We start from the raw sequence: 25,898 nt of genomic DNA on the forward strand, positions 1-25,898 counted from the left end.
AATAACTGGAAGAGTAAAGGAGAGGGTTTTTTTTTTTATTAACCCTTTGGTTTTTATGCAGAATACCTTTGTAAACAAGAATATATTTCCCACACAGTTTCAGGAAAAATAAACCATAGGGATATTATGGTGAAGTGACCAAGCTGACTTGAAACATGGATTATTTCAGGGAGCATTGAATGATGGGAAGGGAGTTTGCCTAAGATAATTTTAGACCCCAAATATGGAGTTGGGTAATTGATTAGTTATTTTAAGAATTTAATCAGTGTTTTTTAGATGCCTAGCTTTGTGTTATAGGGGAAAGAAAAAAGCCAGTGATTGGCATGGTTTGTACTGGAGGGCTTTAAAATAGGGACAATACCAATAATAAAAGAGTCCTTTATGAGACAGCATATAATTCAATCCTGACTGATTCAAATATGAAGCGATGTTGGCTTTGCCAAAGGGAGCGTTTGTGGGTAGGAGGGGACAACTTGGGCTGGGGAGCCAGCTCTGTCCTCAAATGTGTGCAATGCAAGCATGGGGACCTGAATCCAGTCCCAGAACCCATGTAAAATGCCAGACATGGTAGTCCGTTCTTATAACCCCAGCACTGGGAAGCAAGGTAGATTATTTGTGAGTTCCAGGTTGGTGAGAAACTGTCTCAGAAAATCAGGTGGATGGCTTCTGAAGAGTGACATCTGAACTTGACTTCTGACTTGCAAATACACATACATATGCATGCACTTAAACACGCCCCACCTCCTGAAAGTGTATAACTTATTTCTTAGCTTGATAAAGAAAGGAGTACACAATGTTTTTTTTTATTTTAAAACGTTTGTTTTGGGTAGGATTTTGCAGGGACTTTTCTTTTGTCTTGCAGAAAAAAAAATCAAGGTCATTATGTCTGAGGTGTCTTCAGAGTGATGAGGATGAACTAGCAGAAAGGCGAGGGAGTTCATTTGGGTTCGTTGGGATGGGACGGGCAAATTGTTCTTCCTCAGCCTTATAGACTCCAGCCCAGGCTTTGGGAGTATGACCCACTCACCATTAGCATAGTAGTTACCACCTCTCATAACTAAATTCATCATACAGTTGAACATTTATGAGGTGAGATTACCATGTCACTTTAAAATTTCTTTTGTAAATTATTTGCCAATTCTGTTGTGCCTTACTCTAATTTATGAACCTTAGTGGTTCTGTTTTCAGGCATAGGAAATCCTAAATATGGGGGATAGATCAGCCTCTCTCCTGTAGGGGGCGCTAAGAGAGTAGTAGTTTAGTACTCCTTTGCCACCCAGCACCTTCTGGCATGACTTGGCACAATTGACTTAAAGATTTTGTGCTCTGGTTTGTGTTGGTATTTTATTTTTAAGGGTGTCGTGGGTCCTAAGACCCCAGTAATTCTTCAGGCTCATAACTATGCATTCTATCAGTTTGGTTCAGTAAATGCTACACCTGTGAGATTTTTTTTTTTAACCTCATGTATTTGAGGCATGGTAATTTTAGAGTCCTCATTATGTCTCATTTACATAGGAGAAATGTATGCATATAGACACATTAAACCATTTTCCAAGCATTTGCAACATTAATGATGGTAGCCTAAACTTAGCCATTTATAGGACCTCAGATTATTATTTAATGGGATTGTCACTCAGGACACTTACTGGTTTTCTCTAGTGCTTTTAAAAAACAGAATTGTGCATAATAAGGTGCATCCCTTGATTAAATGTTTTTCTCATGTGCCATCACCATTAGCTGTTTGGCTTCCATTCTCTATGCTTTTGAGCAGCCCTGCATTGCAAATCAATATCTTTCTGGAGAGACAGTGTGCTGTGAATTGCCTGGACAGCGTATGCATGGTTACTTTGGCTGCAATGCTGCTGCAGAGCGCAGTTACTCTGCCTTCCTGGGAACTCCACAGGCAAGTCCATCGTGTTTGGAGGAAAAAAAATAGATTATTTTAGGGGAAAAAAAATGAACTGTTAAAGCTTTTGCTACTGAACATTAGCATGTCCTTTGTGCTCTTCTGATAGCATTTTTTGGTCCTGCTCCTCTGAGATCAGCTTCTCTGAGTGATTTCTGGATTTTCTTCCCCCCTGCTTATGCTTCCCCCTTTCTTGGTTGTAGTACGGCCGTACCATTTCAGCTTGCTAGTGCAGAAAGATGTGAATTCAGTTGCTGTGTGCGGCTGGCCTGGTGCAGACACATTGCTAGAGATATGTTAAAGAGTTCCAGGTGAATCCAGCTTGAGAGAGACAGCAGCAGAACGGTAAGACAGAGCATGCCTGGAATTAGAGCAAGGGCTTTTATTGGGAGCATCTCGGCAAGTCTGAATCCTGACTCACTCATTGACAACTTGAAAAGGATTCATTTTATGCATGTCATTTTACTCACCCCCTTCTATTTAACTGCCCAACCCATCAGAGATTGATAAAGGGTGTTTAAATTCAGGATCTGATGGGGTTACTCAGGGATCTCCGGAGGCTCCTGAGGATATTGCCTGTAGTTTGTAAACACCCGTAGCAGAGATGAGATGAAGAAAATGTTCAGTGACTGCTTCTTTGCCAGAGCTGAGTCTGATTTCTTTGGAAACTAGTCTTTTTTATTGCTTAAAGAGATCTTGCAGATGGTTTGCCTGGTTATGCTCGGCTGAATGCCCTCTGAGTCAAGCAACTGAAGGACGGGAGACCACTTTTCCTCTGGGTAAACTGATGTCTGTGAATTTAGCTGGATTGGATCTGAGTGGAATTGATATGTCTACTGTATTAGAGACTCGGGGCTGCTTCTCTGCCCGTCTCATCCCTCCCCTCCTTGAGCCCTGAACACACCTGGTTTAAGTGTGTGTTGCTGAGTAGAGGTCAGGGAGCTGCCATTTAGCACATTATATCTATAGTGGCTCTGCTTTTCTGCATAGAAGTGATAATTCTCCATTCAGTTCTGCCTCAAGTGCTAGCTCTACTAGTGGGCTGTTAGCGTTGTAGATGCTGATGGAGAACCCCTGCATGCTTGAAAGGCTGGGGTAGTAGACAGGCTACTCCAAAATGAGGCTTGCCTGCTCATGAAGAAGATGAAGAGCAAGGTTGGAATTTGACAAAGAATGAATTTCTATTTGTTTTATTAATTGGGGCATAGTATTAAGTAGTGAGGGGGTTTGAAGTTGAAGGATATATTTTCATATTGTTTACATTGAGACTAATGCATTAGATGAATGTGAATTTGTCTGGGTCCACCTTTTATGTAGGTGCTGAATATTAAGGATGTCGGCATTTGATATTTTGCTTTAAAGTATTTTACTCTGTATGCTTGAACATAGGATTTCTCTTGAAATGTCAATGTTGTAGTCAGTGAATATCTGTTGATCAAACCATCAGTAACTTGCATCTTGGCCAGAAACTAGATTTATATAATTTTGTGATAAAAAAATCTAAGAAAGAATACTTCGTTATTTTATCAGCTTATTGAGAAAAACATTGATGGAATTTAGGACTCGCAATAAGTGATTTATTGGAGGAGGAGCCTCTGTACTAACTAAAATTTAAGTGTAAAACTGGACTTTGATCTCTAGGAAAAAATATTTGGATTTTGTTCAAAGGAGAGTTGGAATTTTCTTATGTTTTGATCACTTATGATTTTCCAAAAGTAAATGGAAACATGAACGGTTATTTTTTTTTTATCTAATTCTATTGAGATGATGCACTGTTTGCTGTTTCTTTTTCTGAGAGTGATATGTTCTAGCTATTTATATTTTTACCTTTGCTTTGTATAAGCTGTGAGGTTTATTTTTTCATCCTATGACAGAAGGAATGGTACATCTGAAAAGAGTAATTTTAAAAAGGGGACTAGTAGAGCAGTAATTCGACATGATTTTACAACCCCACTTCTGTCTTCACCGTGCAAACATTAATTATCTCTAGACTGTGTATAAGACGTTGGGAGACACGCTTGCAGGAAGTAGAGAGGAGATGGAAGAGGCTTCTGGGTAGTAGCATTTCCATTTCCCCCTGCAATCTACATCATTGTGTTCTCTCTCAGAAAGTCACTTTGGAACTTTGCAAAGAGTGTGATGACTGCTGAGGAGCCATTCACCTACAAACATTTGAGCACAGTCTACTCCGTGACTGTGAACGAAACAGGTTAATCTGCTTCCAGTCCTCCTGAAACTTGGAATGTCATTCTAAAATCTGTTTTTAAGGGAAATTCTGTGGGAAATTTTTGTTGGCAATTATGAAAGAGATACTTTCTGTTTCGATTTTTAAAACTGTATTTAAAATGCACATTACACAGAACTCACCAGTTTCACCTTTTTTAGATTTACAGTATGGTGGCATTATTAAGTATATTCAGTATTTTGTAGTAATTACCCCTATCCTGTCCCAGAACTTCCCACCATCCCAAGCAGTTAAATAATAGTTAACATTCTCCCTTCCCTCTACACTTGATAACCTTGATTCTACTTTCTGTGCCTAAGAGTTGGCCTTTGCTAGGTACTGTGTTTCTTGTCAAGGTAAATGACATAGTATTTGCCTTATTTCACTTAGCATGCTTTCACAGTTCACTGATATAGTATCATACATTGGAATTTCATTCTGTGGAGGGTATGCTTTGATTTTAATATGGAAAAGATAGCAGTTTTCCTCCTGAGTATAGGGGTCACTAAATCAAGTTCCCATATGGACACTGTAGTAGATAACTTAGAGCTTCTAAAAATATTAGCCCATGGAGACAGCAAGGAATGGGGACTAGAAACACACCCAGGGAGCCACTGATGCTGAGGTTATTTACGTGCGCCGGTGATTGAGCACAGTACCTGGACTGCTAAGATTTTCTTGTCTATTCTTCGCTGATAAGGGAGTGATGTTCAGCTGGAATATTTATTGTGAAACTGGGTTGTGACTTTTGTCATCATTAACATTAAGATTTCACCTGCTGTGCTTCTCATGCATTGCTCATTCTATTAACAAAACATCACCCAGGTTTCCTATGTACTCTGTGAGCTACCTTCCGCCTCCAATCCTGTTTCTGGTGGACAGTCAACCAGAAACCCCTAGACAACCTCTGCATTAGTCACGAAGAACAGAGGGGGGGTATATGCTTGATACAACAGTAAACAGTTTTCATTAGATAGGCAAGCTTACCTTCATCATTAAAGTTTTTCTTTCTTGCTTCCTTTAAATCCAAGTTAGTTTTCTAATAGTTGATTCTGTTTTAAAAGATCATGTTATGGACCCACCCAGAGCCATCTCTCTGTTTGCCATCAACAGATTTGACAATTTTTGTACTGGATCCCTAGAAATTTTATATCTGCATCTATAACTAACTCACTGCTCAAGGCACCTAAACATATCCAGAGGAGCAATTCACCATAGCAATGTTTATTACCCGAGTCATCCCATCTCTCTAAGTAGCCTTTGTCTAACTCTTCTTGTTTTCTTTGGGGTAGAATCTCATGTTGTCACGCTCACCTTTTCAATATATAGCTGAGGCCTCCTGCCTCTGCTCCCCAAGTGCTGGGATTACAGATGCATGTAACCACACATGGCATCCTGTCCTTAATGATTCTTAATGCATTATTCTCTTCTGTTTTTTTTTTCCCTTTCTGTTATAGCCTGGCTTTTTATATGAGGCAGACTCAGAATTAGATTAATTAAATGAATGTTTACTTGGGTAGTGAGCTGGAAGAGAGGAAGGAAGGGCAGGCCAGAAAACCACATCCCAGTTACTCTGTGTTGCTTTGAATATGCTTTTTCTTTTGTATCAGGAGAGAGGAGGGAAAAAATGGACGGGCAGTATTGCAGGTGAGGCCTGTCCTTTGTTTATGTAGGATGTAGGTTTCCAGGGACATGTGCACAGTGGTCAAGAGCTTCTGCTCTGTAGTTTGGTCCTGCAATCAATCTCCACTCCTATGTTTACTCTCTGCATGGCCTTGGACAGGTTGCTTAGTTCATGTGTGTTTCAGTTTAATTACCTATGAAACTGAGATAATGATGCCCCTCTTGGGACTCTTGTAGAGACTGAGAAATTATGTTAAAGGTAGTTTTCATAGTAACTGTTACAGAAGAGTTACATAATAGCTAGCCATCAACCATTGTCACCTTATCTAGAAACCCTCAGTTTCCATCTCTGTTTTCTAACAACTGCATTTTTAGCAGGTCCCAGATCCTTCTCCAGGTTGCGTCATTAGAGGGCATAGATGAGCATCTCTTAATTTTACAGGATTGAGGAAGATGAACGGAGGTTATGAAGGTTGTTCCATTTTTTCTGCTTATCATCTGCCGGACTTTGGGAGGGTGTGTTCTAAAGATATTCTCTCTGTCCAGTTGACAACTCATTTCAACCAGCAGCCAGTTCCTCACCCAAATGACACCTTGCTGACAACATTGGCAGTGAGGTGCTTCTGGAAGCACTTGGTTTGTTTCAGGCAGCAGACAAACAGCAGGAGATTTACATCCCGCAGCTCTGCTCTGTTCACCTTGGCCAGCTTAGCCAGGAGTCACTGTTGACCCTTCTCTGTTGTGGGAAATGTATACAGAGCAGGTCTTCATGAAGTCAGGGGGCTTTATTATTAAAGGATCACTATCAGATTATTATTGCTGAAATTTTAGCTCTCCACAGTGGATGGACCAATTGTGAAGGCTGCATTGAAAGACACTTCCTTTTTTTTTTTTTTTTTTTTTTTCAAAGACTCATTGTTCCCTGCGTTTCTCTTCAGGAGCTCTGTGTGGTTAGTGACCCACATGTGATTCTCTGAAAATGGTACAAGCTTCAGAAGTCTGTCTTATATTCAGGGATGTCCTATATTTCTCAGAATTCTTTGCTCGGATTTGTATTTTAGATGGATTTTATTGGAAGATAAACATCACACTTTAAACAATGTAACATCACTCTTGGCCGTATTGCTAAGTTATTATCCAAGCACTAATAATGCATTACATTTTTTTTATTAGAAAAGATGTTTGATCCAGGTGAGATGATAGCAATTGTGTTCATTTTCTATATGTTTCAGAATAAGATGGTAGTATGGCATTTTATTCTTCTTCAGGGAAGAATTTTTAAAGCATTTATAATCTTTATTATTACATGTCATTCATATAGTTACCAGGTGAAAAGAATTTAGGTCCATATGGATCAGTCTTATCTCCAGTGGCGTTTTCTTTTCAGTTTCCATTGATTAATGTTATTGTACTTTCTGGATGCTTTATCTTGCATGAGGGACAGAATAGAGCGGTACTTGAGAGGTATACACGTGAAGACAGACCTAGCCTGGCTCAGCACAAACAAGCCAGGGGCGATTCAGTGAAGCTCAGAAGTGAAACAACAGGATTCAAATGGCACCTGGGACTGACCTTTGCACAGCCTTTCTGACAGATGACTGCTTCTGCAGTCTCTTATGATGTCTTTTAAAGAGTGAAATTCAAACAGTAGGCATTCCAGGATGGACACAAAGCCATCCTGGTTATGATATAGCATTGATTTCAATCTCAGCCTGTTTTATTTGCTCTTGGTACTTCTGAAATGGCACACAGTCTTCGTTTTTTAAATTGCTGTGGTTCATGTTAGTCTTCCTGGCCAGGTTACTTCAGTAATGCATAATGGAAGATCTTCTGAAAATATACAGTGACTCCCCCTTCCCTGGCAGGACCAAAGACAGGGCTTAATAAAAAGAAAGGCTGTATATAAACCTGTATATTCTTTAGAGAGGAGAAAAATGTCCTTTTATGCAGGAATAGGGTTTTTTGGTTTTTTTTTTTTTTTTAAAGCTTTAAGGAAACAGTGTCTTGATGAAGAAACTAATTAGCCATGCATTAAGAGCTGGTTTGTATGGCTTAATGTTTCGGTTTCGGTGAGAATGGGCATTCTACTTGTCGAGGTGTGGGGATTTTGTAGGTTGGTAGAGCCTTCACTTTGTGGAACAGCAGAGCAGAGAGACTCCTTGCCATGTGGAGATTCTCATCCTCACACATACTCCTTTTCTGGTCCCTCTGACTGTAGATGTGTGGTCATAGAGAAAATATAGGTATCAGTTCTGTTTCACCTCCCAACACTGGGTACTCATATGGCTATCTGGCGTGAATGCTATTTCCTTAACTCTTTTTTACATGGTGGTATTTTAACCAGACTACAATTGGGGGTATCAAGCAGGAGTCAGAGAATTTGTATATACCTTCTTTGACCATTTGGATTGCTTGATAAAATTTTACAGGGACCAGTGTTTGAAGGGTGTTCCATTCAGTCTTCCACAAAACAGGAATCAGAGCCCATGTACTTTTCCAGTCTAGAGAGGATCATTCCATTCTGCCATGATGCAGGCAGTGGGCTCTCTCCCAGTGGATGGCAGGGCTTATTGTAGGGTAGGTGCACAGTACTTTGTACACATCTATGTCTTGAAAATGTTATTTTCTAGATGTAGGAGTAACTTCTTTCTAAACTTTTCCCCTCCAAAGATGCCAAATAAACCTAGGTAAATAAGCAAAGCATAGTTTTGGATTCAATTCTCTTGAGAAAAGTGTTAATGACATTAAAAATATAGTCAAGATGGTTAATGTTGGAACCTTTACTAGAACATATAAATGTTCATTACTAGAAACATATAAATACATCAACCTAGAGGCATGAAGCATGCTGTAATAATCTGTGTGTTTTATTCATTCTTACCTTCATCTCATTGCTTTTGTTTTCAAATAGAGTACTTACATACACACTGGCTGTATATTGTTAGGAAACTTTATTTCGGTGTTCAAACTATCTAAAATTGCCATCATATTTTGTGGTAAGTTTGAGGAAGTTTTACTCCAAGATGGTGACATGCTTATCACCCCTGTGGTATGAAGAAACTGAAACAAAATTTGTTTCTTAAGGAATTGACTTCTCTCCTGTATTTGACCAAAACAGCAGAATATAACATTACATGGTCTAGGACATTGTGTTTCAAACATCAATCCAGAGGACATCTTGTTAAAATTCAGATTCTAATGTGGTAGTACTGTGGTGGCCTGACATCCTTGTAGGGCTATTCCTTCTGGTCTGTGAGCACCAAGAGAATTATAGAGTATCCTAGATGAAGGGTGAATCCCTAAACAGAATAGCATGATTAAGACCCCATGTAGGCCTCAAGTAATATTAGAGATGTTACTTTTACCCTTGCTATGAGTCATCATTAAACTTTACTTTAAATTTATCATTATAATTCAAAAATGAAGATACTAGAGTTTTGTAAGTAGATGCATATACCTTTATGAGCCTGTAGACAAAACTATATCTCATATAAACCCAGTACTATAATAAGTATTAGAGTAAAGAAAGCTACTTAGAATTATTCTGATTACAGATACTAAAACTTTAGCTGTGGGAAGCATATAAGCATATTCCCATTAGAAATAATAAAACAAATTGTCCAGCTTGTTGATAGGAAACATTGGAGCCCAGAAAGGTTATAACAGAACTACAGTCCCTGAGGCAATATGACATGATTCAACTTTGTCCATCTCCATTCAGCTTTGCTCATTAGTTGGTGAAGGAATTGTCAGATCCAAAGAAACAAGTCAGTAGAGACATACATGTTTTATTACCGTAAAGAAACCAAATGGTAACAAATCCTGGTGAGGATGAAGGAGAAAAGAAGTCATTATCTATGGTTGGTGCATCCATGATTGAAGTCAGTATAGGAATTCCTCAAACTCAAACCAGAACTTCATGTGATCCAGCTATATCATTCCTAGGCATGTACCTCTGGGAATCAAGGTAGGTAGCATTGCACAGAGATACAGGCACATCCATGATTATTGCATTACTGTATGAGAGATGAAGAAGCCTGTTGTGCGGGATCAGTCAATGAGTGGATGAAGACAATGTGGTAAATATATAGAAAGGAGGATTTTTTTAGCTACATAGAAGAAAGAAGTCATGTCATTTGCAGGAAAATGGATACAACTAGAGATCATTACTTTACGCGAAATAAGTCAGAACTACAAGTATCACATTTCTTCCCTTCATATGCAGAACCTAGATTAAGGGAGAAAAGATATGAAAGTAGACTATTTGGAAATAGAAAAGGGGTCAGCAGGAAGGGCGTGGGCAGGATGGGCAATAGAATGTGTGTAAATATGTGTATGAAAATGTGATAATGCAACCCATTATTTTCTATAACTAATATATACAAAAATGTAAAATAACATTTTAAAACACGATCACCTTAATGAACATTGAATTCTGGTGGGTAGAAACAGCTGTTGAAAGCATTTTCATTGACTAGAAAAGACCTCAACTCGGAGGGTGTGTTCTTTTAATGCAGTTTCTGAGGATGATTTTTAAGACAGCCTAATTTTAGTTAAAGGGAAAGACTTATCATTGAGTGATTATTAACATAGCATGTATTTCCTCTCCATAGTTTTATCTTTTTGGACACTGAAGAAACAGAAAACATGGTTTATATAATCAAGGTATTTAAGTTTGGGCCTGAAATATAATTAGTACATGGGAAAGATAACAACAACCAAACAAAACAAAGACAGACTTCCTGCTGCTCAGACAAATATATGAAAGCAGGCTAATTGTAGCTTATATGAGTGTATGGCAGCAGCAGTTATTTAGGATAGATTTTGAGATAGTCTAAAAGTGATATAGTTCATAGTAAGGGCATTTGTGGTTGCAGCAATGACATTGATCAGGGGCAGAGCTACTGTTCAACAGAGCCAAGGCTGCCAAATATCCTACAGTGTGAATTGCTGCACCATACTTTACATGATTGATTCCTTAGCCAGAAATGCTCATGCTGCTATCGCTGAGAAATGATTCTATGATCTCAGAGTTAATGAACATATGAGACCTGGAATACCAAGGTAAATGTTTATGGTGTGTACCACCTTCATCCTTTCTGAATCCTAAATTGCTGAGGTGGAATTGCTTATAAAATGAAACACAAAGAAGTAACTTTATTTGCCTGGCACTTGATCTACTTAAAATTATTCACCGGTTATAACCCGGGGCCCATATTTTCATACTAGAGGCAGGAAAGGTCAAAGGAACTGCTAAGGACAACGGCTGTGCTGTTTAGCAAATCAGAAGACAGACCTAGAGTGTTTAACAGGCTTATTGTAAGTTGTTCTGAGTTATGTATGTTAGCTAATGCTGTTATGAAGAGCTTTATTTTGGTAAAACAAAATGGTGAGTAATATAATGTTCATACATATGTCACCATAACTACATGCAGTTAACACATCCTATATCTTTGTTCCATGTGTTCACAGAACCATCTTTTTCTGCAAAGCTGCACAGACACATGGACATGCAAACACTCACTAATTGATGAGGAAAGAAACCACAGGCTACAACAAGGGAGTGGATAGGTTAAAATGACAGACAAACGTGGCTATCATGGGTATTATTCCAGTGGCCTTATAAATTTCTCATGTTCCCCCACAATTCTGTGCCTAGCTGTCTTTTTATAGCTGAAATTCCTTTTAAACGAGTAATAGTTTTGTTTATAATTTGTCAAATTCAGATATTTTGGAGGAGGTAATACTTTATCTATAAACTTGTAAATGACTAAAGGTGATTTTCAGTGGGAATAATTTTAAGAGAAATTGTTGATTAGGAAAACATACTTAGTCTTCCACGGAGGTAATGGACAATGCAAAAAACAAAACAGCAATAGTACAAATATATGATATTGTCAAGATTACGCTTATCTCATAGTTTGCACTGCCCTCATGAACATCAGAAGACCATGACCTAGTCCCTGCTACATGTGTGGGGCATATTTGACCCGGGTCGAGTTTGCATCCTTGAAAGCCCATCTTTTCTGGCAGCTGCCTTCCATATAAATGTGGGGTAAGCGAGTAGAAAAGGTCACTGCGGGAACGTAGAAACATGCCAATCACCAGAAAATGACTGATTCAAAGGGACAATTTTCAGCCTGAATGAATTAACTTTAAACGAATGCCAACCTTAACCGAATTAAGTTGTGTTCTTTCACATCTATTTATTGCTGAGGTTTCGGTAGACAGTTTTCTAGGTGTTACATAGCTGCAAACAAAAATCAGAGGTCAGACTCTGCCCTTTGCAGCCCCCAACAGTGTTTGAGTATCTAACTTTTCCTTTTTTCAAACCAAGTTAGGATCTACCAACAAATTAGCAAACTTCCCTTAAGGATGAACAGGCCAACTCTATGAGATAGAACATACACCTGATATCATTCATGAGGCTAAATAATTCATGGACCCAGTGAAGATCTACTACAATTATCCTGCTAAACTAACATAGCAGTAAAATGACTCCCAATGGTATTGCTGTACCCATAGAACAGTGCATTACTCAGCCCTCATCAGAGAAGCTTCTTATAGTATAGATGGCAGTTAACACAGAGGCTCACAACTGGACAATGTTCAGAGAGTGAGAAACTTAGAGTACTCAGCCCTGAATGTGATGTTCCTGTCACACTCTTCCCTTCAAGGCTCGGGGATCTATGTAGAAGGGGGTGGTAATGGGATGTCTCCATCACACTCTTCCCTTCAAGGCTCGGGGATCTATGTAGAAGGGGGTGGTAATGGGATGTCTCCATCACACTCTTCCCTTCAAGGCTCGGGGATCTATGTAGAAGGGGGTGGTAATGGGATTTCCTGTCACACTCTTCCCTCCAAGGCTCGGGGATCTATGTAGAAGGGGGTGGTGGGGGAAAGACTGTAAGAACTAGCAGTGCTGTTAGGAAACAGCATTTTCCAGACACAACAGGGCAGATCACATATGAACTCAGACTGTGACAGCGTGCACAGGACCTGCACAACCTCAAGCCGCATGAAATCCCAACATGAAGGAGGGGACGTGGGCACAGAGGCCACACCCATTCACAAATGACAGCTGCTGGGAGAGGAAAAGGCAGTTTTCTTCAGTTGAGTGACACTGGGTATGTCAACATACTCAGGAGTCTTTGGTCAACACAAATTAGACTTCAGCTTTTTAGTGACTTTTTTGTTATGTTTTTGGTTTTGTTTTTTATCTTATTAGAAAGAACATGAAGTTTATTGGAAGGGAAGCAGGGAGGAGATGGGAGAAGCTGGAGGATGGGAAAGAATATGATAAAATATATTCTATGAAATTCTCAAAGAACAAATAAAAAAGATAAGTGGGCCATACTTATGCAGATAAGTACCTCTGTGTGTGGTTTCATCTCTCACATAGATAAAAATTTTAAGTTCTGTTGAATTCACTGGAGGAAAAAAGAAGTTTATTCTGGTATTTGTGATGGTTTCTTTTTTTTCAGTGTTTTCATGAACCACAAGGCATCCCTGCTTATGTAATTCTTGTCACTTCTGTTTTTAAATGAAGTGTGAAAAACTGCAGCTGGGGAAAATAGACCCTTAGTTCCTATTAGTGTTTGCATGTCTTGTTCTCACACAGGGTGATAGTGTGCCTATCTACTGTGATTGGCCTTAGGCACGTGTACCCAAGATGTTTTTTCCTGGCCCCATGATTTGAGAAGAGCACTTTTAAACCATAGAAGCCTCCTGTTCCTCATGACTTTGTCAGCAAACATCTGCTAGATTCTTCAAGGGGACCTTTGAAGACAATGTGCTTTTGAGGGCTGTCAAATGAATATAAGACGAAGTCATTGGCCTGTGGAGGAGATAGATTGTTATGATTGTTAATTAAAAGGAAGCATTGCAATATAACTACACGAAATATAGCAGACTAAATGCAGCTATTGAAGGGACTCTTAATAAAGCTTGTTAAGTGCGATTGAATCATCAAGGGCCTCTGGAGGTAAGTTTTTAGCACAGTTGTGGCTTGCCTTGAAAGGAAGGCCCCTGACAACGTCTATGTAGCAAATGGTGAAAACTGATGATCTATGGAATGGTCTAAGTCTCCTGTGCTTGGAGCAGCTTTAGCCTGTATTCTTTGTACATGGCCAAGTACTCATGTTCTTAAAAGTGTATGTAGCTAATACAATCAATTAAGAATTAATTTGGGGCTGGAGAAATGGCTCAGTGATTAAGAGTGCTTATTGCTCTTGTATAGGGCCAGTGTTTGGTTTCCAGCACACATGTTGGGTGGCTCACAGCAGCCTGTAGCCAGCTTTGAGGTGTCTGGCCTGTGCTGGTACCCACATACTACATATGTGTTCTCATTCTCTGTCTCTCTGTCTCTCTGTCTCTCTCTCTCACACACACACACACACACACAAACACTTGCTCTATCTCTCATGCTCTCACAGTCTCTCTTTCATACTCTCACACACACACATATATAAATATTTAAATCCTTGAAAATTTTCTTGCTCGTTATTTAATCTCTGATTACTGACTTAATCAAATTGCCCAACTTTCACACACGAATTTTCATGATTCTGACATATTTCATATACTCTAAATAAAGAACATAAGAATGAATATGTTTGTTGCAAATATGATTGCTGCATTTATGTGTACCCTGTTCTAAAATACAACACTATGAGTTGGATTAGTTTTACTTTTTAAAGCCTTCCTAAGCATTATAGATCAACTCACTTAGCTTGCCTCCCCAGGAAGTGTGGTAATAATTCTTTCTTGTGTTTTCTTGGATTATGTTATCTTTACAGTTGCATAGTAGCATAGGTTATAGAATCTTAGTTATTGATCATTTGGGGGTCTTGGTTGTCTTGTTTAAATTAGTGACTCAGATTTGAATCATAGAATGGAAATCAAACTGAGTTTCCTTTTTAGGAGTCATTTCACATATACTGTTAAAAGCTAACTTATTTAAAGACTGCCTTCTGTAAGTGGGCATTTCTTTTTGCAGTCTGTTGTCTGTCCACCAGAGGTGCATTTTGGAGCACGTCACGTGGGGAACATCACCTGCCCCTCCGAATACTGCGCTCCTGCAGTGCCCTGTCCTGCCATCCCTGGAGCAGACCATGTTACTCTTGTTTCTACACTGGTACCACCCCGCCTCCCCCAGGTCCTGAACAGCCACCCAAGTCTTCAGTAAACTTCCTACTTGGTGTAGATCACTTGACTGCTCAACATTCTCTGTGTTAAGACTAGCCACGTTGTATTGCATTCATTCTTTCCTGTTGAAATTGCTATTCCTACTTGAGTAGCTTTTGTCATTTGAAATCATATTGAACTCATACTTTTTCAGTAACTCTTTTGATTTAAACACGGTATTATATTTCTTTTTGATAGTTGAATAAGCAACCAGTTCCATCAGTGGGAACACCGAGCACAATTCTCTTATCTTGCTAATATCCTTCCTCGTATTTTAAAAAGGTTCCCAGCTTCCCAATCAATAGCCATATGTCTCCTAGCCTTCATTTCTTTTCTTCTTCTTTGATTCTTTTCTCCAACCCACCCCTGACACTTATGTCCTGTGAACTGGAATCTATTTTTTTCAGTGGGAGGTATAACATCAGCCAGAATCTAGGCATGTAGTCAGGATGGATATACAAGTTGGAAATAGATAAAAGGGTTACTATTTATTGGCTAGAGAAATCACCTTTGTGAGGTACGGGGTTTTGTCTTTGAGCCTTCTTATTTATGAGGTTATATCTTTAACCACGATTCTTACTAACAGGTTATGGAGGGATTCACAGGGAGATGTGGGTGCAGGGGACTAGCACCTACATGTAATCTGTCTTCCAGGCCTCTCCTTCTGCTGGGTCTGCATCACTTCATGGTTTTATGCTAAGAGCTGCTAGAAATTACTGCTTCCAGCAAGAAGTGGACATGGCTATTATTTCACCTCACTGGATACTTTTCTGAACCAGAGTTCTTTAATTCAGGGTCTCCAGGAGAACTGTCACGTGAGTGTCAGGGCAGCAGAGCTGACTACAGGTATTTCAGGAGGACCCAGGCTTGGCTTTCTGTTGTTCTCACAGGCAGTAGATGTTGGCAGATCACATTAAGTCCCGTGTCCTAAATACTGGAAACATGAAACTGTCTAGAAGCGTTACTTCATGTTATGTGGAAAACTCAGTATACATTTCTTCCCTTGATGAAGATGCATGCACACAGGAGGTATGGATGCTGGTATAATCATAGCAGCCTGATTGTACTAGAGATGAGCCTAAATTGTATATAACCTTAATTGTATGGACACACTTGTTCATGAGCTTTAGAGTACTCCTGAAGTTATGGTTGATGGTACTCAATACATAGCCATTTATAGTGACAGCAGTTATGACAACCATTGCTTATTTTGGCCTGGATTTGATACAGTGTATCAAATTTGTTAGTGGTATATGCAGCGGTGTTTTTTAAGTTCTGCTCAGGTATCAGAGTGCTTCAAGCTGTTTCAGTAAAATGCACATATTAGATTTCTACTCTTGGGTAACATAGTACCACAGAGGCACAGGCTTATCGTTTCAACGTTTCAATGGCTTGAAAGTCTGGGTGTGGCCTAGGGTTGCTTTGTCCGGGATCATGCCAGGCTGAACTCAGGTTGCTGTCTCGGTGGCAGTTCTCACATGGAGCTCAAGGTCCTCTTACTTATCGACAGAACTAAGTTTTACTGTGTGTGCAGATATGTGGTTCCCATTTTCCTGACGGTTGTCAGGCAGAGATAGTGTTAAACTTATGGTCCGTAGCATACTCTCAGCATGGTCATGGCTGTGTCTCAAGACTGGTCAGCCTCCAGCTTTCTGACTTCTTTTTCCTGGTTTGGGAGGGCTCTCCGAGCTTTGTTTACCCACCAGGAAATGTTTGCATAGAGAACAACATAATTATATCACGTCATACTTGCATGGAAAAGGGAGGGAATTATTCAGACAAGTGATACTAGGAATTGTTTTAGAATCTACCTCTTAGAAACTTCAAAATTTGGTGATATCTATTCATAAGCATATATATTTATTATTTTTGTAGCAGCATGGCACTTTTTAAATAATAGCTTTTGGATGAAGGTCTCAAAGCCTCAGCTCTTTTGTGTAAAACATATGATGATTAATTATTTGGATGAATCATTTTGTATATGATTTATTACAAGAAGACTGAGCACAGCATTGTGGGAAAAGATACAATAACATAGTATGGCCCTTACATTCATGGACTTAGGTAAAGAATGGTTGAATCTCAGCTGCTGGAGGGAAGGCTCAGCAGTTAAGAGCACTTGCTGCCCTTGCAGGGGATCTGGGTTCTGTTCCCAGCATCTACTTGGCAGCTTACAAGTGTTTACAACTCCAGTTCCAGGGGCTCCAACACCATCTGCTGGGCTCTGTGGGCACCAAGCATGCGTGTGGTGCATATACATATATGCAGGCAAAATATGCATACATATAAACTAAAATAAAAAACCTTAAAAAGATAAGTAATGCCTCTCACATATGGTCTGCCGTAGGGTGCCTGAAAAACATATTACTGCAGAACTAGTATGGCATGCTGACTTATTTTAAATTCACCTCTGAACTGGAATCTAAATTGAAAGAAATATGCTTCTTTTCATTCCTTTGTCAGTCTACTTAGATGTTTGTCAACTTCTAACTTTGTGTTTTAATTTTTATTAATTTTCATTATTGTTTTCTATTTTATTTTCATTTTGATATTGAATTGTTATTTAATTTTATGCTTATTTTGGATTTCATCCACTCTTCTAAGTAAAGTATCTGAAGATTGACTCCAAGGTTATATCTTTATATCTTCTTTTCTGCATTCATTTAATGTTATATATTTATGTATATGTATATATTATATTTACATATATGTATACATATATTAGTATCATATGTTTATGAATTTGTCTTAGAACCTCTTGTGTTTAGGGTTCAGTGTCACTTAAGGCTCACAGGTCTATTGACTGACTCAGTGATGGTGACATTTTCTTATTTATTGCCTTCCGATCTTTAAAAAGAACACAAATCCTTAAAAATATGGAGTACATTTAGCATGCTTATGGTATATTATTAAGTTTTGATCATGAGTAGAAGATTCTATGTTGAATCTTTAAACAATATATATCTTCAGTGCCGGAGAAATGGCTCAGCAGTTAAGATTACTTGCTGCTCTTCTAGAGGCCCCAAGTTTGGTTCCCAGCATCTGTGTTGACAGTTTACAACCATTTGTAACTCAGCACCCTTTTCTGGCCTCTCAGGATACTACACAAATGTGGGGGCGCGCGCACACACACACACACACACACACACAGAGTCAGACAGACCATGCATATACAGAAGAAAAACAACAAGAAAACCCAAACTCTCAAACATCCTCAGCACTTCTGAGGTATGCTAAAAAGGATCTATCTCATTTGGTTTAATTATAATTCAACCTATACTTAACAATGGTGGCAAAGTCTTGAGACAGGATGGATGGTGAATATTGAATTAATTTTTTTCTCTGAGCTTTAAGTACTTGGCTTATTTTATACACACATTTTACTTGTTATTTCTTATCATATAAATTTGCATATTTATTACAAAATTTAAATAAAAGTTTATAAATTTAGTAATCTTACCTTTACTTGTGTCTACAGATATCTGATATTCTGCTTGATGTTTTTTCCCCCCACTGTGCTTATACACTCTGAAACATTGATGCCTACAGATGTGTCTGTGTCTATGTTTACATCAGTGTGTGCATCCATATACATAGATACATTTACTCTCCAGATGGACTCAACCTGTTATGTTATTCCAAAAGTTGATCTTCAAACTTTAGCAATATGAGCTCTTATTAAATGTTTTCCAGTTTTTCTCATTTGATAGCATATAGGGATGCAGAAACTGTTTACTTGAAGAAAACCTGTTAAAGCAATTTCATTCAGAATAATCATTTCTTTAGAGAGAAGAGTGAACTTGTGTGTAGTTTGTTTTCTGTTGCTATAACAAAGTGCCTGAGATGACCTGAAAGCAGGAGAGAGTTACTCATCTCAGCCTCACATCAGTTGACTGTTGTTCGGGGACTATGCTGAGGCAACACCACAGTTAAGGGGTATAGTAGAGCAAAGATGCTCATGTATGGTTGCTGTAAATCATATGGAAACAAGAGCAAGCTAGAGAGAGAGAAGTGGAGTAGGAGGGAGAGGGGAGAGAAGAAGGGGGGAGATTATGTTCTAGAGTCCAGAAGCTAAGGAAATGCACACAACCAATGGACTAACTTCCTTCTGCTGGGCCCCATCTGCTGATTCTTCCACCTTACAGTACTGTTCATGGTGGGGACCACCAAGCCTTTCACACATGGCCTTTGGGGGACACCCAAGATCCTTACACAAAAGCTAGAGATCGTGCAGTAGACTCCAGAGTTTCTAGAGGGTAGGGAGAATGAAAGAGTTGGAACACAGTGTGGTAAGTGTGGTTATTGTTGCTGTTGTATGTTTGTTTGTTTGTTTATGAAGTCGGGTTATCCACTCTTGATGATTTAAAAATATCCATTTGCAGTCAGATGATAAAACCTGAGACAGAGGCCAGAACCTTGTAGGATATGTGGCCTGAGCCATGATTTTTTGTTTGTTTGTTTTAGATAGATAAATTTTCTTTTCTTTTTTTATTTATTTTTTCTTTTTTCTTTTTTTTTAAATTTTATTTTATTTTACAATATAATTTAGTTCTACATATCAGCCACAGATTCCCTTGTTCTCCCCCCTCCCGCCCCCCTCCCCTTCTCCCAGCCCCCCCCCCCCCATTCCTACCTCCTCCAGGGCAAAGCCTCCCCTGCAGACTGAGATCAACCTGGTAGACTCAGTCCAGGCAGGTCCAGTCCCCTCCTCCCAGGCTGAGCCAAGCGTCCCTGCATAAGCCCCAGGTTTCAAACAGCCAACTCATGCACTGAGCACAGGACCCGGTCCCACTGCCTGGATGCCTCCCAAACAGATCAAGCCAATCAACTGTCTCACCTATTCAGAGGGCCTGATCCAGTTGGGGGCCCCTCAGCCATTGGTTCATAGTTCATGTGTTTCCATTCGTTTGGCTATTTGTCCCTGTGCTTTATCCAACCTTGGTCTCAAAAATTCTCGCTCATATAAACCCTCCTCTTTCTCGCTAATTGGACTCCCGGAGCTCCACCTGGGGCCTAGCCATGGCTCTCTGCATCCAGTTCCCTCAGTCGTTGGATGAGGTTTCTAGCACGACAATTAGGGTGTTTGGCCATCCCATCACCAGAGTAGGTCAGTTCGGGCTGTCTCTTGACCATTGCCAGCAGTCTGTTGTGGGGGTATCTTTGTGGATTTCTGTGGGCCTCTCTAGCACTTTGCTTCTTCCTAGTCTCATGTGGTCTTCATTTACCATGGTCTCCTATTCCTTGTTCTTCCTCTTTGTTCTTGATCCAGCTGGAATCTCCCGCTCCCCCAAGCACTCTTTCCCTCAACCTTCGCCCTTCATTATCCCCACTCATGTCCAGGCTGTTCATGTAGATCTCATTCCATTTCTCTGTCATTGGGCGATCCCCATGTCTTTCTTGGGGTCCTGTTTTCCAGGTAGTCTCCCTGGTGATGTGAGTAGCAGTCCAGTCATCCTTGTTCCATATCTAGTATTCTCCTATGAGTGAGTACATACCATGTTTGTCTTTCTGAGTCTGGGTTACCTCACTCAGGATGATTTTTTCTAGATCCATCCATTTGCCTGCAAACCTCATGATGTCATTGTTTATCTCTGCTGAGTAGTATTCCATTGTGTATATGTAGCACATTTTATTTATCCATTCTTCAGTTGAAGGGCATCTAGGTTGTTTCCAGGTTCTGGCTATTACAAACAATGCTGATATGAACATAGCTGAGCAAGTCCCCTTGTGGTAGGATTGATCATTCCTTGGGTATATGCCCAAGAGTGGTATAGGTGGATCTTGGGGGAGATTGATTCCCAATTTTCTAAGAAAGTGCCATATTGATTTCCAAAGTAGTTGTACAAGCTTGCATTCCCACCAGCAGTGGAGGAGAGTTCCCCTAGCTCCACATCCTCTCTAGCATAAGGTGTCTTCAGTGTTTTTTTTATCTTAGCCATTCTGACAGGTATAAGGTGGTATCTCAGAGTTGTTTTGATTTGCATTTCCCTGATGATTAGGGATGTTGAGCAATTCCTTAAATGTCTTTCGGCTATTTGAGTTTCCTCTGTTGAGAATTCTCTGTTTAGTTCTATAGCCCATTACTTAATTGGACTGCTGGGCATTTTGATGTCTAATTTCTTGAGTTCCTTATATATTCTGGATATCAGTCCTCTGTCAGATGTGGGGTTGGTGAAGACCTTTTCCCATTCTGTAGGCTGTCACTTTGCCTTGTTGACTGTATCCTTTGCTCTACAAAAGCTTCTCAGTTTCAAGAGGTCCCATTGATTGATTGTTTCTCTCAGTGTCTGTGCTACTGGTGTTATATTTAGGAAGTGATCACCTATGCCAATGTGTTCAAGACTACTTCCTATTTTCTCTTCTAGCAGGTTCAGAGTAGCTGGATTTATGTTGAGGTCCTTGATCTACTTGGACTTAAGTTTTGTGCACGGTGATAGATATGGATCTATTTGCAGCCTTCTACACGTTGATATCCAGTTATGTCAGCACCATTTGTTGAAGATGCTTTCTTTTTTCCATTGTGCACTTTTGGCTTCTTTGTCAAAAATTGTATGTTCATAGGTGTGCAGATTAATGTCAGGGTCTTCAATTCGATTCCATTGGTCCACATGTCGGTTTTTATGCCAGTACCAAGCTGTTTTTATTACTGTAGCTCTATAGTAGAGCTTGAAGTCAGGGATTGTGATACCTCCAGAGGTTGTTTTATTATACAGCATTCTTTTGGCTATCCTGGGTTTTTTGTTTTTCCCTATGAAGTTGAGTATTATTCTTTCCAGGTCTGTGAAGAATTGGGTTGGTATTTTGATGGGGATTGCATTGAATCTGTAGATTGATTTTGGTAAAATTGCCATTTTTACTATGTTAGTCCTGTCTATCCATGAGCATGGGAGATCTTTCCATTTTCTGACATCTTCAATTTCTTTTTTCAGGGATTTAAAGTTCTTGTCATATAGGTCCTTCACTTGCTTGGTTAGTGTTACGCCAAGGTATTTTATGTCATTTGTGGCTATTGTAAAGGGTGATGTATCTCTGATTTCCTTCTCAGCCTCTTTGTCAATTGTATATAGGAGGGCTGCTGATTTTTTTGAGTTGATCTTGTATCGTACTATGTTGCTGAAGGTGTTTATAACCTGTATCAGTTCCTTGGTGGAATCTTTGGGGTCACTCAAGTATACTATCATGTCATCTGCAAATAGGGAAGGCTTGACTTCTTCCTTTGCAATTTGTATCCCCTTAATCTCCTTATGTTGTCTTATTGCTCTGGCTAGAACTTCAAGTACTATATTGAATAAGTATGGGGAGAGTGGACAGCCTTGCCTCGTTCCTGATTTTAGTGGAATTGCTTTGAGTTTCTCTCCATTTAATTTGATGTTGGCTGTTGGCTTGCTGTAAATTGCCTTTATTATGTTTAGGTATGTTCCCTGTATTCCTGATCGCTCCAAGACCTTTATCATGAAGGGGTGTTGGATTTTGTCAAATGCCTTTTCTGCATCTAGTGAGATGATCATGTGGTTTTTTTCTTTGAGTTTGTTTATATGGTGTATTACATTGCCGGACTTTCGTATGTTGAACCAACCTTGCATCCCTGGGATGAAGCCTACTTGATCATGGTGGATAATTGTTTTGATGTGTTCTTGGAGTCTGTTTGCCAGTATTTTATTGAGTATTTTTGCATCAATGTTCATGAGGGAGATCAGTCTGTAGTTCTTTTTCTTTGTTGTATCCTTGTTTGGTTTAGGAATCAGGGTAATTGTAGCCTCATAGAAAGAGTTTGGTAATGTTCCTTCTGTTTCTATTGTGTGGAACAATTTAGAGAGTATTGGTATTAACTCTTTTTTGAAGATCTGGTAGAATTCTGTGCTGAAACCATCTGGTACTGGGCTTTTTTTGGTTGGGAAAATTTTAATGACTATTTCTATTTCCTTAGGGGTTATTGGACTATTTAAATAGTTTATCTGGTCTTGATTTAAGTTAGGTATGTGGTACCCATCCAGAAAATTATCCATTTCTTTTAGATTTTCCAGTTTTGTGGAGTAGAGTATGACCTGATGATTCTCTGGATTTCCTCAATGTCTGTTGTTATGTCCCCCTTTTCATTTCTGATTTTGTTAATTTGGATGCTCTCTGTCTTTTGGTTAGTTTGGATAAGGGCTTGTCTATCTTGTTGATTTTCTCAAAGAACCAACTCTTTGTTTCATTAATTTTTTGTATTGTTCTCTTTGTTTCTATTTTATTGATTTCAGCTCTCACTTGGATAATTTCCTTGCGTCTATTCTTCCTGGGAGACTTTGCTTCTTCTTGTTTTAGAGCTTTCAGGTGTGCTGTTAAGTCACTAGTGTGAGATTTCTCCAACTTCTTTATGTGGGCATTTAGTGCTATGAATTTCCCTCTTAGCACTGCTTTCATAGTGTCCCATAAGTTTGGGTATGTGGTGTCTTCATTTTCTTTGATCTCTAGGAAGTCTTTAATTTCTTTCTTTATTTGTTCCTTAACCCATTGGTGATTCAGTTGAGCATTATTCAGTTTCCATGAGATTGTAGGTTTTCTGTAGTTTTTGTTGTTGTTGAAATCCAACTTTAGACCATGGTGGTCTGATAGAACACAGGAGGTTATTCCAATTGTTTTGTATCTGTTGAGATTTGTTTTGTGGCCAAGTATGTGGTCGATTTTAGAGAAGGTTCCATGGGGTGCTGAGAAGAAGGTATATTCTTTTTTGTTAGGATGGAATGTTCTGTAGATATTGATTAAGTCCATTTGAGTCATGACATCAGTTAAATCCTTTATTTCTCTGTTAAGTTTCAATTTGGGAGATCTGTCCAGTGGTGAAAGTGGGGTGTTGAGGTCTCCCACTATTAATGTGTGGGGTTTTATATGTGATTTAAGCTTTAGTAATGTTTCTTTTACATATTTGGGTGCCCTTGTGTTTGGGGCATAAATGTTCAGAATTGAAACTTCATCTTGGTGGATCTTTCCTGTGATGAGTATGTAATGCCCTTCTTGATCTCTTTTGATTGATTTTAGTTTGAAGTCTATTTTGCTGGATATCAGGATGGCTACACCCGCTTGTTTCTTAAGACAGTTTGATTGGAAAGTCTTTTCCCAGCCTTTTATTTTTAGGTAGTGTCTATCTTTGAATTTGAGATGTGTTTCTTGTATGCAGCAGAAAGATGGGTCCTTCTTTCGTATCCATTCTATAAGCCTATGTCTTTTTATAGGTGAATTAAGTCCATTGATATTGAGGGAAATTAATGACCAGTGATTGTTCATTCCTGTTATTTTTTGGTGGTGATGTGTGTGTACTTCTCTTCATTGGGGTTCATCGCTGTGGCTTTATCTGTTGCCTGTGTTTTCGAGGGTGTATCTGACTTCCTTAGGTTGGAATTTTCCTTCTAGTGCTTTCTGTAGGGCTGGGTTTGTGGATAAGTATTGTTTAAATCTGGCTTTGTCATGGAATGTCTTGTTCACTCCATCTATGGTGATTGAAAGTTTTGCTGGGTATATTAGTCTAGGCTGACATCCATGGTCTCTTAGTGTCTGCATTACATCTGTCCAGGTCCTTCTGGCTTTCAAAGTCTCCATTGAGAAATCGGGTGTTATTCTGATGGGTTTGCCTTTATATGTCACTTGGCCTTTTTCCTTTGCTGCTCTTAATATTCTTTCTTTATTCTGTACGTTTAGTTGTTTAACTATTATGTGGCGAGGGGACTTTTTTGGGGGGTCTAGTCTGTTTGGTGTTCTATAAGCTTCTTGTATCTTCATAGGCATTTCCTTCTTTAAGTTGGGAAAGTTTTCTTCTATGATCTTGTTGAATATATTTTCTGTTCCTTTGAGTTGGAATTCTTCTCCTTCTTCTACCCCTATTATTCGTAGGTTTGGTCTTTTCATGGTGTCCGAAATTTCTTGGACATTTTGGGTCATGACTTTGTTGGCTTTAGTGTTTTCTTTGACTGATGAATCTATTTCTTCTACTGTATCTTCAACGCCAGAGATCCTCTCTTCCATCTCTTGCATTCTGTTGGTTATACTTGCATCTGAATTTCCTGATCATTTACTCAGATTTTCTATTTCCAGCATTCCCTCTGTTTGTGTCTTCTTCATTTTTTTCTATTTCCCTTTTCAGGTCTTGGACTGTTTCCTTCATCTCTTTATTGCTTTTTCATGATTTTCTTTCAGGGCTTTATTGTTTTCTTCTACTTTATTTGTCCCTTCCTCTAGTTTTTTATAGCATTCTTCCCATTTTTTTGTTTGTCTTTTCCTCTGTATAAGCCTCTACCTTCTTCATGATGTTATTCATAAGGCTGTTTTCTTCTGCTTCTTCCAATTTTTGATGTTCAGGTCTATATGTTGGAGGAGGGATAGGTTCTGGTGATGTTGTATTGCTCTTCATTTTGTTGTATGTACTTCTGCCTTGATGTCTGCCCATCTCCTTTTGGTTCGTTCTTGGTCTTATCAGCACACTTGGTCCAGACAGAGCTGACAGAGTCAGGAAGTCTCTCTCTCTTGTCCAGATTGGTGCTCTCTTGTCCAGATGGGAAGTCCGGGGCAGGATGGGAGCTCTTGACCAGACTGGAAGTCCGGGGCAGGATGGGCACTGGGGGCCGGTCTCTAAGTCTCAGGAAGTGGCTGGGGTCTCGGGGGGATGGGCATGGGTCAGTGCGTGGAGATTGCAGAGTGTGCCGGTGGTCTTTTAGAAGGGGAGCCTTCCTGGTAGGGCTAGAAGGGAACCTGCCCGGTGGCCACAACCTGGGGCCAAGTTGGGCAGGTCTTCCCTGGAGTGGCTGGTCCCCAGGGATGGGGTCTAGGCTGAGCCCAGGCACTCACCTCTTGTCCAGAAGGGAAGTCCGGGGCAGGATGGGAGCTGGGGACCGGTCTCTAAATCTCAGGAAGTGGCTGGGGTCTCGGGCAGATGGACGTGGGGGCAGGGCGTGGAGACTGCAGGGTCTGCCGTGGGTCTTGGAG

The 25,898-nt window shown here is 39.6% G+C and overlaps 1 protein-coding gene across 6 annotated transcripts in view; it reads left to right on the top strand.

The window, feature by feature from the left end:
* Cdk14 (cyclin dependent kinase 14) overlaps positions 1-25,898 on the top strand; it is a 587,756-nt gene that overhangs the window by 118,503 nt on the left and 443,355 nt on the right. Inside the window, exon 1 of one of the 6 annotated variants that reach the window (XM_052720086.1) lies at positions 1,781-1,903. The exons of 1 other annotated variant lie outside the window; for it this stretch is intronic. In XM_052720086.1, coding sequence (XP_052576046.1) covers positions 1,835-1,903 — 69 coding nt within the window. In that variant the 5' untranslated portion in view covers positions 1,781-1,834. Of the gene's footprint in view, positions 1-1,780; positions 1,904-2,102; positions 2,252-2,365; positions 2,686-2,927; positions 3,062-25,898 lie in introns of those variants that run through there. 4 more of the 6 variants (XM_052720089.1, XM_052720090.1, XM_052720091.1 and 1 more) reach the window with 4 other exon arrangements.

Source organism: Peromyscus californicus, unplaced genomic scaffold (genome assembly GCF_007827085.1).
Source record: "Peromyscus californicus insignis strain IS unplaced genomic scaffold, ASM782708v3 Scaffold_6__1_contigs__length_162567912, whole genome shotgun sequence".
NCBI classification, from domain to species: domain Eukaryota; kingdom Metazoa; phylum Chordata; class Mammalia; order Rodentia; family Cricetidae; genus Peromyscus; species Peromyscus californicus.